Source organism: Cynoglossus semilaevis, chromosome 11 (genome assembly GCF_000523025.1).
Source record: "Cynoglossus semilaevis isolate Cse_v1.0 chromosome 11, Cse_v1.0, whole genome shotgun sequence".
Taxonomy (NCBI): domain Eukaryota; kingdom Metazoa; phylum Chordata; class Actinopteri; order Pleuronectiformes; family Cynoglossidae; genus Cynoglossus; species Cynoglossus semilaevis.
Genome location: NC_024317.1, coordinates 7980564 through 7997776, shown reverse-complemented (window position 1 = coordinate 7997776; position 17213 = coordinate 7980564). Strand labels below are relative to the sequence as shown.

Sequence of the window (17213 nt, the reverse complement as noted above, 5' to 3'; positions counted from 1 at the left end):
TTTACTTGTTTATTTATTTATGTATTTCTTTTTTAATTATTACTTTGCTTCTTTTCCTACTTTGTGTGCAACAGTGTCAATGATTGAGTGACTGCTTTCAATACACAGAAAAGTGTGGGGGCAGGGTAGTTGGGTGCAGGGAATATGGAGGACGTCCCTCATCAGTCACTCTCTGTTTGACAACATTCCTTTGATTCCTGCTAATCATGTTAGCTTAGCCACACAAAGCAAAAATCGCATCATTTCAGATCTTGTTGTTTTCAACGTGGCGACTGTTTGGTCCACTCTCAAAGTTTGAAAACTTTGGTTGAGAATGAAGAAATACAGTAAAGTGTAAGAAACATTAAATTGCACAAAGACTGTAAAAGAACAAGAATTACAAGCAATTTTTGACAGGTGTCTTTCAGAATGATTAAGGTAGAGCTCTATGATCCAGCACACCCAACGTTATCCTGCTTTTTAGGAACACAGACTAGCAGTATGAAGGCTAACCAACTGTCCCAAAAACCCTGCGTTTAAATTCACGAACATTTGAACGACTATCCACGCTCACATTCACACCCATGATCACCTTAATGATCTCTTTTGGGCTAGGGGAAGAAATCCACACACACACGGGTCACCATGAAAACTATCCAGAAAAGAAAATCAACCAAGAATCAACCTCAGCCACTTTGGCCATGTGTGACAATGTGTAACATAACTGGCAAGTGGTACGTCAGGAAAGACATGTCACTATCACGTCTGACGTGTTTTTCTAGTCTCAACAAAAACTCCATTCACACATATGTAATAAATTGTCAAAAGGCTGACACCCAGTTTCTCCAATCTCGATTAACCACCACTGTGCTTCCAGAAACAACTCAGTCACTCGCTGCTACAGCACCATCTCCTTTGTTAGGGATGGTTGTATCTGTAACTTCACTAAAGCATCGCCTCACAGCCCAGACACCGCAGACAAAGGAAGGAACATTCAGACCACAGGCTCAATTCCTGTAAAACCACATCTCATGTATGTGTCTGTTAGCTCAACTCGGTGTAGCGACAGTCTGCGCTGATGTAAACATGGGAGCATTTTTGCATCATTATATGCTCTCCCTCTGTTTCTCTCCACCCATCCCCCCCATTTATGCACCTCCTCCTGCTTCTTTTCTCTTCCCACACCCAAACACCACCCCGCCCCCACATTCAACCCCACGGCTTCACCCCTCCACCTTCCCCCGAGCTGTCCTCTTAGCCTACATACAGGTCGTCCAATTGACTGAGCTGCTCAACTTCACCACACGTCGTCCACCGTTGCACACGATGCTGGTGAACACAAACCTTCCTCAAATCACACTTGAGAAAGCGAGTCCACATTAGCAGACAACTGCTGTCACTTGTCTTGATGCAGAAGAAACTAAAGACCTCTGTTTTGGCTCATAGAGACAGAATGCTGAGCCTAAGAATATTAACTAAAATCAAAAGTCCGCGCCCCGTACAGGACACACTTCTAAAGCAGCAGACAGATGGGAAAAAAAGAGTAGTAACAGCAAGTAGTGGATGTGTCATGACTTTTTCAGGTGGGGCGGTGGGAGAGAAGGACTTACCGGGAATAATGGAAGACTGGGAATGCTGAACATGTAAAAGAGGTAACCACAAGGGAAGTTAATGGATGCCTCCGCAGATTAATGTCAGAAGTAGGGCTGTGGCTTTAAATTCTTCAGTTTGGACACGTCTGTGTTTAGCCAGTAAATAATCACTGGGTTGCAAAATCATCTTTGTGTTTGTGTATTTAATAACTTGTATTCATATTTTATTCTGATTGGAAGTGACCAGGGAGGACATGATAAGAAAAGAGTAGATGAGAGGCTCTGCAGTTTGGTATGGAGTTAAAGTCTAAAAGCTATTTAGCTTTTGAGGAACACAATAGATTGTATTGTTTTTTTGTTTGTTTGGTTTTTTTTTTTGCTTATTGTAGCATGTTTGAGGTGGTTTGAGTATTTGGGTTTGGAGTTTTGTTTGTTTGTTTGTTTTGCTTATTGTAGCATATTTGAGGTGGTTTGAGTATTTGGGTATGGACTTCCAATGTAACCCTGAAGTTGACCTTTGAGTATTATTGTACACTATGATAACTAGTCTATTTTTGAAATACACTGTAGACGACTAACATATGACATAACCTTACGCTTTGTTAAACAGGGTAACTGCACAGCGTCTTGTGCCTTAAACCACAGTTGGAACCTTGACCCTAAAGATCACGTCCTGTTGCTTCCCTTCTGGTGCCTTTTTCAGAGAGGTTATACATCACTTGGCGGGGGGAGGGGGGGGGATTAATATCAATAAATCATAGTGTTTCTAGAGGGTATAACATGGCACTTATACAATTTTACTACATTTATGCAATGTAGCTACAGTAATGTAAGTTGGCATCACTGACTGTTGCAAAATTAAAGATGACTTTCATCCACTGCAATACATACATACATAGTACTATTGAAAGAGCATGTTAAAGAAAAAGGCTCAACTACAGTACAAGTTAATGTGCTCCTGAGAAAGATGACAGGGAACAGTAGTGTTTCTTTTTTTTTTATTATGATGATAACATGTAAAATGTACAATTTATGTAACTGTGTGCTTTGACTGGGAGAATGTATCGCTCTGGTAAAACCCTTTCATCACTGGACAGTCACAGGACACTGTAAATGGGTTTTAAAACACTTTTAAATAGCGTGTACACTAATGTAAAAGACAGGAGAATCATCTCAGTGTTTAAGCATTTGAAGCAAAACATAAACAAGTTTGGAAAAACCCAACTGGACATGAGTGGGCCAGGTTCCCATCACTGCCTGATTCAGAGGCCGAGGTAGCTCCGAGCATCCTAGACCCACATCTCCATCTGTTGCTCCACCTGCCTTCTCTGTATAATCACACCTACACCTACACATTCCAACAAACTTTGGACATATGTCGGCATGGACACACACTGACCTAATGCAGCAACAGCCCAGCTACGCAACCTCATATTTTCAACAAATAGAAGCGGTCTTTCTTCAACCTTGTAGCATATAGTATAAAAAAATAAATAAATAAAAATATTCAGGCACTTTTGACAACAGAGCATTGGCTAAGATAACACCATAGAATAATTCAAGAAAGTGTTTTTTAAATCATATTCTCATCCTCCTCTACAGAAAGACCACGACCAAACTCCAAGTCCAATTAAATGCAATTTTGTTCCAAGGCCAGCACTTTTGCCCACTCAGTGATTAAGGCAGCCATTACGGCCAGACTACCATCCTCCACCACTGTCCGCTTGACATATGGCATTGGAGGTAATGCTGATAAAGTTCCTTAAACAAGCCTCTGTAGTACAGAGAGAGGTTAGTGTTGGAGGGTCATGAATAAAGAAATGGGAAAAAGTAACATGATGAAAAACCTTGTGCCAAAAAAGAAAAAGTTTAAAAAACTCATGTTAAATAAAATGTTATTCGGTTTTGGAACAAAACTTATTGAGTATTTTTATGCCAATCCAACCATTTATTCCTAAGAAGATACTTTTCATTTTTTTAAGTGGTTAATCATTTAAGTGCAAGCTAAACACAGACAGTTCTTTTATCAAAGTTAAACTACAACTAGGGTAATACTTCTAAACTATAATGTATTCCTGAGTATTTCATTTGTGTATTACACATCTATCAGGTTTTATTCCCAGTATTGTTTGTTTGTGACTGCTGTTTAAAGTGTGACAACAACTATAATTGTGAAATTTATATTAAAGGTTATTGTGATATATATATATATAGTTTAGTTATGAGCTGTGTAATTGAGTTGAACTTCTGAATGTAGACATTAGAGGTCTACAAATATATATATTCACTTCTGTGGGATATTTTTGCTGAGTTGACACAATACACAATGTAGAAAAATATAATTAAAGTATAATTATAACTCTCTGTAACTGTGTAATGGAGAACCTTAGTGAACAACTAATTACCTTAACCTGATAAATACTAAACTTTTAAGACTAAGAATTCATGTCATGCACAAGGCATATATTAACAGTCAGTCAAGTATGTGAAGTATTCTTGTTGAACCCTGACAGACAAAACAAGATGCAAACAAGAAACATGAGTAAAGTCATGGACTCACAAGGCACAGCGTGATGGTAGAGGTTGTCTCTGATGGTCTGCTGAAGTTCGTGGTCTGGTGATGATTTCTGGAAGCGTTGGCTCAGGTAATGCTTCAGGTCTTTGCTTAGTTTGTTTCCTGCCATTAGGGACACATGAAAACACGAGTGATGAGTACATCCTATGGTAAAAGAGGAACATTTAAAAACAAAACGAAAAAAGAAATAATAGTAGTTTGTCCACTGCTGCTCAGTCACATGATAATTAATAACATTATCTGCACTTACTATCTGTATTTCTAATTTAACCCATGCCCCAACCTAATATTATTCAGAGGGCCAATTCCACACAAGGATGTACAGGATCTGTAGTACCTACAGTAGGTTTTACCTCAATGATAATTACAACACTACTGTGATGGACACAGACTCAAGGCTATGAATTAAATAAGGAGTTTAGTCTTTGTCCGTCTCCGGGGTCCTTTAATTGGGTCATTTTATTTTGTGCAGGAATTTCAGTGGGTACACTGGCTTTGTAAGGTCAAAGGTCATCTGAGGTGGACCATAAAGTCCATGGGAATGGATGTATTGCAACCAGTCAAGTCTACTCTATGGGAGTTATGGATATATATGAAGTTACCAATGATGCAGATACTTGTTTTTGCAAAATGTTTTTTTATGACACATCATAAAAGAAAGATTTGCACAATGGTGACCTTTGATCATTGAGCATCTGAAGTCTATTATTCCGCAAAAACAGCATAAAAAAGCCAATAATGGACAGTCACAATGGTGACCTTTGATCATTGAGCAAGTCTATTATTCCGCAATAACGGCATAAAAAAGGCCAATAATGGACAGCTACTCAGTCCATTGGTGGGCCACAAATATAGACAGAAACCATTCACATTGAATTTAGAGTGAACAATAACTCAATCCTGCTTTTAATTGTAGCGTTTTCACATTGTAAAGCCGGAGGGCTAGCTGCCATGTCACTCTGTGGCCACATTAGTTTGTGTAACAAAAAAATCATGTGTCTTAGCTCTGACAAAAATAAAACACACAGGCAACTACAAGTGCGCTAGTGTATCGGCTTGAATTTTACACTTGCCACTGTAACAGAGGGGATAACTGGCATCAGAACGTCTCTCACCACCATCACCTAGCCTGGTCGCGTAAAAACCCAACACCGCCAATGCCAAGGCTAGCAGTACAAATCAGCCCTCCGACTGATAAACCATCTGGGCCTCAGACACACATTAGGCAACTGTGGGGCAGCACTGTTGGAAAGTTGCCGAATGTGGAGTCTCCATTGTAACTTAGCAAAGGAGTAAAACAGAATAGAAATGTAACACACAAACCCGTCTGCTGTCACACAAAAGGATAGATGAGACAATTTACCTAATGAAAATGACATTATTTTGATCCACATTCGATAACAGCACGACTTCAGGCAAAAACAAACATGTTATCATGTTCCATGCGCGTGTCTTTATGTCTCATTATTTACTGCACAAATGATTTATCCGCCGTCTTTGCTCGGCTGCTAAGATCATTTCGGTGGTATTGAACAAACAAGCAGCCATAAAAGGCCCTGGATCCTGTTTCCATGGAAACTGTGTGGATGTGTATGTGTGTGTATGCATCTGTATGTCCCTGTGTGTGTTTAATAAGATGATTGAGGTAGCTTCTATTGTATAGAGAGAGCCTTCTGTACAGTTAGTTGTATAATTGTACGCTCATAGGATCAGAAGAAAAAACTGAAGCAAAGCTGGCTTCTCCCACAGCAATTATTTGTGATTTGTTTTAATGTGACATTTCTTGTGTCACAGCAAACAAAAACGATTTCTAATTAAAGAATATCTACTGTTGAGTAGAATAATTTTTCATTACCAATGAAAAAAAAATCATTTTAAGTGTGAATTCTGGTTGGAACTGTTGGTTTAATGTAAATAATAATAACCAACTAAACCAAGGTCAACTTATTATGTCCAGTAAGGTGAGATGACTACATATATTTATAAATGGAAGATGAAAGGTCAAATACGTGGCACCTGAATGGTTTGTACCAAGACCATGTTGTAATCCTCACAACAGGTTACAAACCAACACTCTGCACACAGTGGGACTTCCATACACCCTGATGTGAACTTCCACATAAACACACATGTAAACACACTGACAAAGAGAAGGAGGAAGAGAGGAAGAGAGGGAGGAAGAGAAAGAGACGGTAAACCACCAATGTTAACAAAGTACTATTGGATCCACATTCACTGATCATGATTTTTAATTGTGTACCTAATTATTCAAAAACTACTCATGCAAAAAAAAATTGAGTAGGTGAATGTGAAGCTGAGTGTACTGTTAATTAGCCAAGTTGGCTGCTAATTCTATTAGCCTGGCCTTTGACAATAAAAAAATACAGACAGAGACAGAGCCACTCTTAACGCTGTCTACTAATCATAGTAGACAGATGACACATGCACAAGCAAACACATATTTATTGATTTTATCAATAAAAAAGGATAAATAAATAGTTTATTTGTCAAATATGTATCTTTTATTAAATTAGATTCTTTGTAATAAAGTAATTATTTAGCCTCTATTTCAGTCAATCATTCCTTAGTTAAGTAACCTTGTTCACGAATGCACACTTAAAAATAAAAAAACAAATGTCTGCAGTCATTTCATTCAACAATTAGTCGTAATAACTCTGAAACATACTGTGTGTTAAAGTAGGTTGAAAACACACCAAGCTCTGAAGAGTCTGCAAATCTTCTACAGTCTCACTAACCTAAGGAACAAATTGTGTTATCGGACACAAAATTATGGACTAAAAAGGCTCACAGAGCAGCTCTGCTTCTCACGTCAAAGCAAAAAATAATAAGCTGTTTGTGCACAGATTAATTCAGTCCTCCAACAAATTAAAGTCAATACGACAACATATTTGGTCAGACTGAAAGAGACACTCAGTGTGAGTGGAACCATCACAGAATTTAAGATTGCCAATTTAGACACAGCTGAAACCTGGAATGGTTCTATTTAATGAAAATAGTGAAAGAGATCAAAGGTTAATGTAAATATTTGGATATAATGTCACCAAACACTATTTCTCTGTCAAACTAATACCCATGCACAGGCTACTCCCCATGTCAGCAGTGCACACACAGAACGCCAATAATGTGAGAAGCAGGCAGCAAAATTGGGTTTAGAGAACATTTGGCCCAGCACCCACTGCCCCCACCCACCCAAATCCCTCAGCAAACAGATAATCAGAAAAGACATATCCTTCAAATACTGCCCACCTGTTTTAGATTTCCATAAGCCCCCTAAAACAAGCAAGAAGTTTCAGAAGGAGGCACGCAATTCATGACCGAGGGGAATTCAGGGGGGGAGAAGTGGGGGGTGAGAAGTGGGGGGGCTCAAAAGGAGTACAGAGAACATCAGAGTCATCCAGACAAAACATCAAAAGAATTGAAGACACCCAAAAAAAAACACTACTTTTCAGACAGTTCCAGACCTTTGAGCCCACCATAGCATCCCTCAGCTCTGATCAGTCAACCAAAGCCTTGCTCAGACATGCAGAGCCTGATACAGCACCAACCAGACCTAATGCTCGCAGCTGACATCTGTATTCACAGTAGGAACCAAAAAAAAAAAAAAAACTGAAACTCTATCCTCCAGCTCACTGTGCCACAAAAATGGGAGACAGGAAAGGTCTGTCCATTTTGAAAGCAGCTGGAGGCACATTCTGGTACAGGTCCTTCATGCTCCAGATGGGCAGCATCATTATGCAGTCTAGAGCCATGCTCATTTCCTTGAATTTTCATTGGCTACGGCCATGTTTATCCTACATACAGCAGATCACTCAGTGTATCCTGTAATTAATCCTGGAATTCTTATTTTGAGAGTACTTTTATTGTAAGATAGTCCATTTACTGTAGGAATACCAGACAGAAAAAAATGCTGTCTGGTTTTATAAAGTGTTTATTTATGTTAGGAAATTAAGGACACCTGTTGGAAGTTTGGGGTACGGCCGAAGGTTCTGTGAAATCCAAGTCGCCTAAGTCAATAAATGGAAAAGGAGCAATGGCGAGTAACTTTGCTTTTTTCTGTAAAAAGTGAACAGTATTAATCATTATTTATCATTTTTTTAAAACTAAGACTGTTGTTGTCGCTCTGTTTACAGAACCAGACGTCCTGATACAGCTATGTAATAACCTTGAGATCTATTTTTGATGGACCTTAAGAAGTGGAGACTGTCTTGTGGGAAAACTATTGTTTTTTTCTGAGAAACCATTGGTGATATGACCATGACCATTTTTGCCAAAGTGGTATTGCAATTTAAATGTCTTAATTTATTGCTTAAAATTGCGACTGGCCACACGTAGTTAATGCTTTAAAAAGCTGTTGAAAAAACAATGTTTTTTTCCATATATATAATTGATAACCAACAGTGCTAGTTTGAGTGGAATCCAAGCTGTTAGTTTTCTAAGCCTGTGTTCATTTCATGGTCTAGGTGAAAAGTCTGTTTTTGCTTTCTTTAATCACAAACAAGAAGTGCAGTTGAGGCTCAAGTAACTACTGACCAGTATTGGCTGGAATAAAACAAATCCCACAACTGGAGAAGAATTTTGTTAATTTGGATCACTTTTGTATTTTGGAGGACTGAGATTAGATAGCACAGCAGTGCTATCTAATCAACCAATACAAAAAAAATCCCTCTTTTTTGGACCATTCAAGTACACTAACAAGAATAACGGACAGTGAACGTACAGTATAAGATATACACAACCACTTTGGGCATTTTAGCTGGCTGATCAAGCTTTTTTGAAATTATTTATAGATGGTAGACAAATGCCTTTGTAGGAGATCATAAATACAGGCAGCTCTGTTAATAATAGAACTGCACAGAGATAAATAAGAGTATGTGAACAGTCCATTATGTAAGAGGCTACAATCACCACCGTGGCAATGGCGGCTACTGTCAAATTTTTAACACAAAGCAACAGTCTAAGCAGAAACCAAAGCAAAAAAAACAGCAAAAAAAACAACAGTCTAAGCAGAAACCAAAGCAAAAAAACAGCAAAAAAATGTATGCCACTGTGCCAGTGTGTTTCACACGAAGCCAAATCATATTTGGCAGCAATGGTGTGTTTGGAGAGGCACTGAGTGTTTAATACACAAACAGTCTGGCATACAAGGTATCAAATAGTCCACCTCAACACCCCCCTCTGTTCAACGCTTAATTCAACACCAAAAGACACGGGAAAAATGAGACAGAAGATACAATTAGTGTTGTAAGCATTGTTGTTCATTTATGTTGCATTAAGCAGGTGTCTCCAACCCTGAAGGGTTCAGAGCTCAGCTCAGTTCAGAGCTGTTTTCTTTTAATCGATCCAAGCGACAGCAACAGTTCACATTTACATCACATTAGATCTGATCTTAATCATATGTCTTCAAGAACGGCCGTGTGTTTGACATCAGGAAACTACACCAGGAATTAGTGACACCAGCAGTGTTTCCACAGCAAGAGAGAGAGTGAAACTGTTGAGCAGACTTGACCTGTTCAGGCTGCAAAAGGGTTCATTTGGAGTTAGAAATCTGTTTCAGTTGATTTTTGATTTTGAGTACAATAACAAAATCTGAATGGGACCTTATTTATAGTCAAACCACAGGCAGCACAACTTTATGGTACTAGCTTTAGATTTGTCACTTAAGCTGTATGTTTCTACTGCCACAGATAACAATATTTACTGTTTTTAAAATACTTTACTTTTAAAATACTATATTACATTTGTAAAGGTTTACTAAATTCATTTACAAGTCATAACAACCGAAACATAAATGGAAGAGTCAAAAGTAATGGGTGCAGCAGTGACTTACTTCACTGTTAATTTAATGAACAACATCAGATTCAGTATTTTTAAAGAATGGAAAAACAATTATTTATTTTTTTAATCTTACAGAAAATCCACTAAAACATTGTTAGTACAACAATACAATAACCCAAATATAACAGTTAGAGTTGGGTTAACAATGAAGCTGCATCCTAAAAAAAAGAATCCACTGGTGTTTTGCCAAACGAACAATAATGTATAAATCTTGTAAATGTCTCTCCGCAAAACCATTGAGTCAGATTGGCAGTTTTTGTGAAAGAAATACAGTAAATATTTATCATAATCTTCATTTTACTTCATTATGGACTCTATTTTTAACCAGATAATTCTGCAGGTGATTCTATAGAAAAAGCCAAAGGGGAAAGAAAATCACAACACTGTAGTCTCTGTGTGGTTGAACATCTCAGTTTCTCCGAGCGCAACACCAACCTCTATGTTCACGTCTCAGACGTGCTTTGCATTACAGCCATGGCCAGACTGCGTATCCATAGCAACACCTGCTAAGATGAAGACTATCTGTGGTGAGGAGGTTGATGCTGGCTTGCAGCAAGCCATACTCTGCTGCCCCCGTCTGGACTAGCGGGGCATTACAAAAACAAAAGAAAAATTCTACTATCAGACAAAAGAACAATGCAGTTTTTTCCAGTCTGTAAGAAGAGTCAGCATTATAACAATTTCAAAATGTCCTTCAAATCCTACAAGTCCTTTGATGGAGTGAGTACAGATGGCTGCTAATGTCATTATGAAACAATGAATAAGTTGTGTTTGAGATGCTAGTCAGAGTGGGTCAGCAACAATTTCCCTTATTCAACATAAGCCAATAATTTCACCCAGGAATACATATTTCAATGTCCTTTTATGACAAACTCACAATCAGACTTCTACTGACCACCTTCAGTGGTGAGTTTACTTAAATTCCCATTCTTCTGCTCCTGAAGCTCATCTGCTTTAAGGCTAACATGTAATGGACAAAGATGTCTCTTCTTTGGGCACATGTTGCCTAGCTATTATCACAAACCTGACTTTTATCCTGTAACTTTTGTCATCAACAAGTTATTTTTGCCCAGAGAACTCCCACATGCTGGAATATTTGACTACATGACAAATCGAGAGGGGAGAGGTGATATCAATAGCTTCCATAAATCTGTGTGTCCTGACATTAGTCGCCTGTTTAGTTCGGCCCAGATTGCTTTCATTGATTGTCATTATCTACACAGAGAGAAAATATCCTCTGAGGATTCATTTCAGAGTCCACCAGAACCAGCAGCCGAGGCGTCAATTTACCTGCTGCTGTCCAATGATGTAGTGAGGGAGCGTATTTAATATGTGTGTGTGTGTGTGTGTGGTCATTTTTACAGGTCAATATTTATACAACAATAGTGCCAGTCCAATGTAATGGATATAGCCACATCCTGAACAAGGACTAGAGAAGTATAAACAATAAATCTCATTGCTGTGCTCATTTACAAAGCATTAGAGAAACTGAACTATTGTTGTTGAGGGACTAATAGTTCAAACTATAGTTAAAAACTCTCTCATACTGAACTGATCGTTTTGGAAAAACAGTCATTTCAGACAGGAAGTTTTGAGAGACGAAAATGTCAAACAATCTCAGTCTGAGACAGGAGATCTACAGACTGTGCAGGACTTTTGAGTGTGTCTGAGATGGAAAAAGAGGGAAAGGCTAATAAAAAAAACTGCAAATAACTGATTTACAAGACAGGGAGAAGACTGCAGGTTTATATTTAGAGACACAGACGGGGAGTCCAACATGTCACTCTCTTCTGTCTGCCGTCAACCGTTGTGGCAGATGTTCGGACTGTGTGTCTTCATCACAGGGTTCCTGGATTATAATTGACCACATGGGAAAAGGCGGTTATATTTGCTATGATTAAGTAGCGTCTGACACAGTTCGCCTCACTTCAGGGCCCAGGGCAAGCTCATTAACTCTGCCACCAGAGGGCAGATGTCGTCGAGGGCTGTGCCAGTGTAAAGTTCATGTTGATTAATGTGTGTGAACCCTTCAGTGTCTGTGTAGAGTAGTGGTTGTAAAGGGAAGGCCAGCTATTTACTGGATACCAACTAAACTTTTAATACAGTAAAAACAATAAATAAATAAACTATGACATTACACTATATTTTGATACCTGGGTTGACTTACATGTTATATTTCACACCTTCTGACGCTCTCTTTTCCAAAAGGTAACAACATCTGATCAAGGCCAGTGATTCACAAACTCTTCCGCAGCACACTTCTCACATTCACATCTATTGCTTCGATTCTCCACTGAACTTGATTTAACATTGTAAACCATGCAATCTCAATTAATAAATGAAATAAAATTAATTACCGCAGTGGCTAATTCAGTGGCTTCAGTAGCTCTGCCCACCACCAACCTTTGAAAATATCAGATTAAAACTTCTTTAGCAAAATATTATTTGTATATGTATATTTATACTTATATATATAGTGAGTCCAAATACCTAATTAGGACAGGAGATGTACAATTTATGTATATTATATACAGTCAAATAATGATGTTAGTATCATGAAGAGGTCATAGAGAAGTCCATTTGGTCTTTTCTCGGATCTATGTGCTGGCTCAGCATTTGTTATTTAAGCAGAGACGCATACTTTATCCAGGGGCCTTTTCTATGTTGGTCTCACTGTCCTTCATGCAGAGGTCTACATTCATCCCTCTCTCCTCTTTCTGCCTTTCCTTCCCTCTGTACTTATCTCATTTGTTCCCATCCATCCATCTTTAAATCCTTCTTCCTCCTCCTCAGACACGTTTTTACTCAACATCTGCTGGACCATCATCATAGTCATCATCCTCCTCATCATCATCATCCTCATCATCGGCCCCTCTCTCTGCTTCATGTAATGTGAGGGCATGACTGACCCACTTTCCTGCCCTCTTCAGGCTGCTGACTCAAGATGTGTGAAAGCAGACATACACACAAGCTCATGCAGCTATTATTGTCCAGCCTCTGCAGTGACTTCTACTTATTTTTTACAACCTTGTCACAGACATACACTGTACCAAACTATAACCATAGACCATTAATGCATGGACGACACTTTTAAAAAGATTTGAGTTCTGGTCTTAATTCTAACGCCATGTAAAGCCTCAGAATTCCACCTTTATTCTATTAGCACTACTGCTCCTATGCACACCAGAGAGACCACAAATGGTCTCAAAATGGCAGAAACCTCAATTACACACACACACACATGTTGTGTGTAGGCATGTGGCTGAAAAAAAGAAAGTCACTCCACTCCACTCTAGAGCAACCCATCTGCTTAGTGATCTATATTTAGTGTCAGAACAGAAACGCACACATTCAAACAAATACGATTAAAGGAGAGAATAAAGAGAAACTATATAGAAAATATTTAAGAAATAAATATTCTACTTTTTATCTACTTCTTTCATAGGATGCTGCAAACAGATGCACTGGCGCTCTGTTACCACTCCTTTTGCAGTAGTAGTGCATTAATATTAAAACGTTGTTACTATTATCAGCTCTGGGACTATTCTTCTGTTGGAATCTAACATCTGAACTGAAAGAAAACTCATTGACCTGATCTCCCTAAGTGTAATGGTGGTACAATCACCAGATTTGCAGATGTTTGCCTGAGGTTGACCACATTCTGATTGTAAATGCTGATTATGTGTTGGGTTTGTATCTGTGTATCTGTTCTTTTTAAACTATTTACAGATGCCAGACCCTCTCTCAAAGCGTTACACCACTGATAAAATTATAAAAAATCTCAAAAATTATATATAAAATATATAAAAACTGAAGACCTTTTTTACACATTCAAAATATTCAGAATAAAACAGATACAGGCACACGATTTATACAGTAACAAATCACGATGTGGCCTGCAGTGCAATTTTGCTAAATAATTTCAGCCCCTAACAGCTCCGTACTGTAATCAAACAGTATCTGTAGTGTTCCCTTAAGACCAATAGGGGGCAGATAAGTTTGAATGGTAGAGACTAGGGCTATAACATACACCAAAAGTGAACCTGTTCTCACACACCACTGACCCAACCCTGCATTTTCCCTCATGTCCAGATGAAGCTGTGTACTGTGACAACACAAGTGTTTGTTGCTACGTGAGCAGGAGCGTTCTCCAATTTACACACACAAATGCAGACAAAGTCACACAAATATGCATACACACTCTTGCATGAAAGGCTAACGCGATGGGCAAAGATTACACCCAGTGATCCTGGGAACAACTATTACAGTACTTGCTGCTTAGATACATGTTTTGTTTTGTTTTATAGTTCTTTAACTGGTCCATTAGCATTAATGCAGCAATGGTGGAGGAACCAGCTTTGTTGAATACGCCTGTAAAGGGAACGCTGGACTGATGTATGAATTAACTTGATGTAATATTTCTATGCATAAACTCAAGGAAACAGAAAATTCTATTATATGATCTATATATTTTACAACTATATATAACTATATATTTAAATACATACATTCTATATTTACTCTGATTTATTTTCCAACTTTTTTAAATATCAGATCTTGTAATGGAGAGCGCCTTAGCACCTTTTAGCTCACATTGCAGTCTGCTCTGCTCAGCACATCTCTAAGATTGCATCCACTCCAGTCTAAATAACACCACCTCTACAGATTAGGACTATAAACAACACGAACAAGACTATTAAAAAACTAATTTTCATGACCACTTATTTATTCTTCCAGGATTTTTAGGATTTATTCACCAATTTGTCCGTGGCCTATTCTTATATATCGTATCTGCAGCGCAAGACGCTCTCCATAAATTAAGGAGATTGAAAATGGAAGTGTCCCACGTTCCCCAAGATTAATTCTACTCCACACATGGATATTAACAGATGCTCTTTGCTGAACCACATTTCACCAGGAATGTCTTACTTCCATGTTTGACAACCTTTTTTGAGCTATGATCCATATTTCACATTGGCAAAATCCCAAGACACACCACCAAACAAAATATCACAAAAAGTATACGCATTCAATTTACCTCGGCCACAAACTGAAAGTGTCTTAATCTATGTCAGTGAAAAGCACAATGAAAGTAATGTCAAGTGTCAAAGACAGGACAAGAGATAAACATTGGCCAGGCAACTGGAAAAACTGTTGTTGAGGCAACAAAGTGTTTGTGGTCCATCTTCTTGGAAACAGCCGAAATGTATTTATGTCTTTTAGTCAAAACCAATGATGTGCCGCTGGAAAAATGACGAGTGAAGAAAATGCTGAGATAAGTAGTGAAACAGACCTTCGCCCTGCAAGACCACATCAAGTGTTAGGGTCAAACGTCCAACTCCAGGTCAGGCAGGGGTGAGGCAAAGGGCTATAGGGTAAAGTGAAGGGTAAAGTAAAGAAATACTGCAGAAACAAAGTGATTGTCTTTTATTAATGACATAGAATTTTAATTTTTAATTACTAGATACTTGTTACCATATGAATAAACTCAGCAGTGAACACCAGTTTGGACGGTTATGCAAATGTGTAGGTTCTGGAAGAAAATGAAGAGAAGTGATTGATTAAAGTCCTGAGGTAAAGGGTCACACTATTGTTCACTGGAAATGTTTTCATTGCAGGCTCCATATTCATATTCAACAGCTTCTCAATTCAGCCGAGCCAAGTGTTTTTTCTATTTTTAGAACATTTCCCCAGTAAACAGGAATCCAAAAATAGGAGGGGGGTTATAAACCAATAATTTAATCTCATCTGAAGGGGTCCATTTAAGTTTTAGCCTCATTTATATTTTTGTAGTTTTATGTTATAGGACGTGAAACTGTAATAAATTTCAAAACATAAAGACAATATCACATACTTCCAGCCTTTCTGAAGGGTAAACTAACAGGTGTTTAGTGGCGGTTGTACGTTGGTGCCACACAACGCATTTATAAATGTGACATAAAACATTACGCTAGAGGACTAAAGGTTGTCTAATCCAATAGGAGCCTGGTTGCAGTATTATATAGCAATTGAAAAGTTGGGTCAATTATGCCTATGTAATTAACGTATAATAACGTCGATCAGTACCAAACATTTTATTTAAAAAAAACCCTAAACAAATGAACCCCTTATATACCAGTTTTCGGAACTTATTCTAACAGTTCAGTCATATTATTTAAGTTTCTGAGTAACGTAAACTCCTTCCCAGCTGTGCTCCCCACTTGACCTCCCATCAATCACTCTTTTAGCCAAGTAGTTGCTTTAGCATTTAGCCATGCTTCACTGCGTCCAGCCTTCTGAATGGGCTGTCATTGATTAAAGTTCATTTGCATTTAAACTGACAACCTTTTCTCTCCCTATGAACATGATTTAAAAAAGAAAATATTTCAAATTGAAGAAATAAATTTTCAACACACACCCGTAATTTTCTTGAAATTTATTTTAAATTCTCTTTTATATTAAATCCTCAGAAAGATGGTACTATGTCTGCATCGATATCTGTAATGGAAGAGGATGTGACTATCTCGGTGCTTGTCCATCTCCCGTCTTTCTCCAAAGTGGACAGCCATGATCCCATTTAGGACCAAGTGGATGTCCCTCTGTCCATATTAAGACTGTTTTTTTGTCTATTATCTATGAAATCTTCATTAAAGGCAAAAGAAAGAAGCAAGACCCTAAATGGAGTCCAGTAAAAGTATAACTACACTTCTCTTCTTTCTGCTTCTCTTTTATCTGCCTTATATTCTTTCCTCCTCCAAAGGTTGTTTTTCTTACTGTTAAGACTAGAGAGTGTTTTTGTTTCACTCTAATTACAGAAGCAGTTTTACGCACCACTTTGCCATATGGTCATTTCACTTTGTTCCAAACACTGAAGAAGTGCTTATGTGCTCATTTATTATTAAAAGGCGTGGCCACATGCTGTTTTTGTGTGCAAACACTGCCAGATGTTACAACGGACCCAACGTTATTGAACAGAGTTTTATTCAAATGCTAGAATGATGGATGACAGAGCAGCACACAGGCCGACTGACCCTCACTGTCTCTTGTCCTGTCCATTACACTGGTAATTTTCACGGACATTCTCTAAGTCCATTCTTGTCCAATCACTTAAACTAACGCAGGTTATGACATGTTTAGCAGCTTCAGCATGACACACCATGTAATGCAGAAAACAGAGGAAATGAAGTGCAGTAGATGGAGAAACGGAACATTTGCGTAATTGATCAGCTCCC

General features: G+C 38.3%; 1 protein-coding gene across 9 annotated transcripts in view; it reads right to left on the bottom strand.

Moving 5' to 3' along the window:
* The window catches only part of magi1b (membrane associated guanylate kinase, WW and PDZ domain containing 1b), a 107151-nt gene that overhangs the window by 65134 nt on the left and 24804 nt on the right, over nt 1-17213 (bottom strand). For all 9 annotated transcript variants that reach the window (XM_025060285.1, XM_017036645.2, XM_008320355.3 and 6 more), the window contains exon 2: nt 4132-4248. In XM_025060285.1, coding sequence (XP_024916053.1) covers nt 4132-4248 — 117 coding nt within the window. The remainder of the gene's footprint in view (nt 1-4131; nt 4249-17213) is intronic.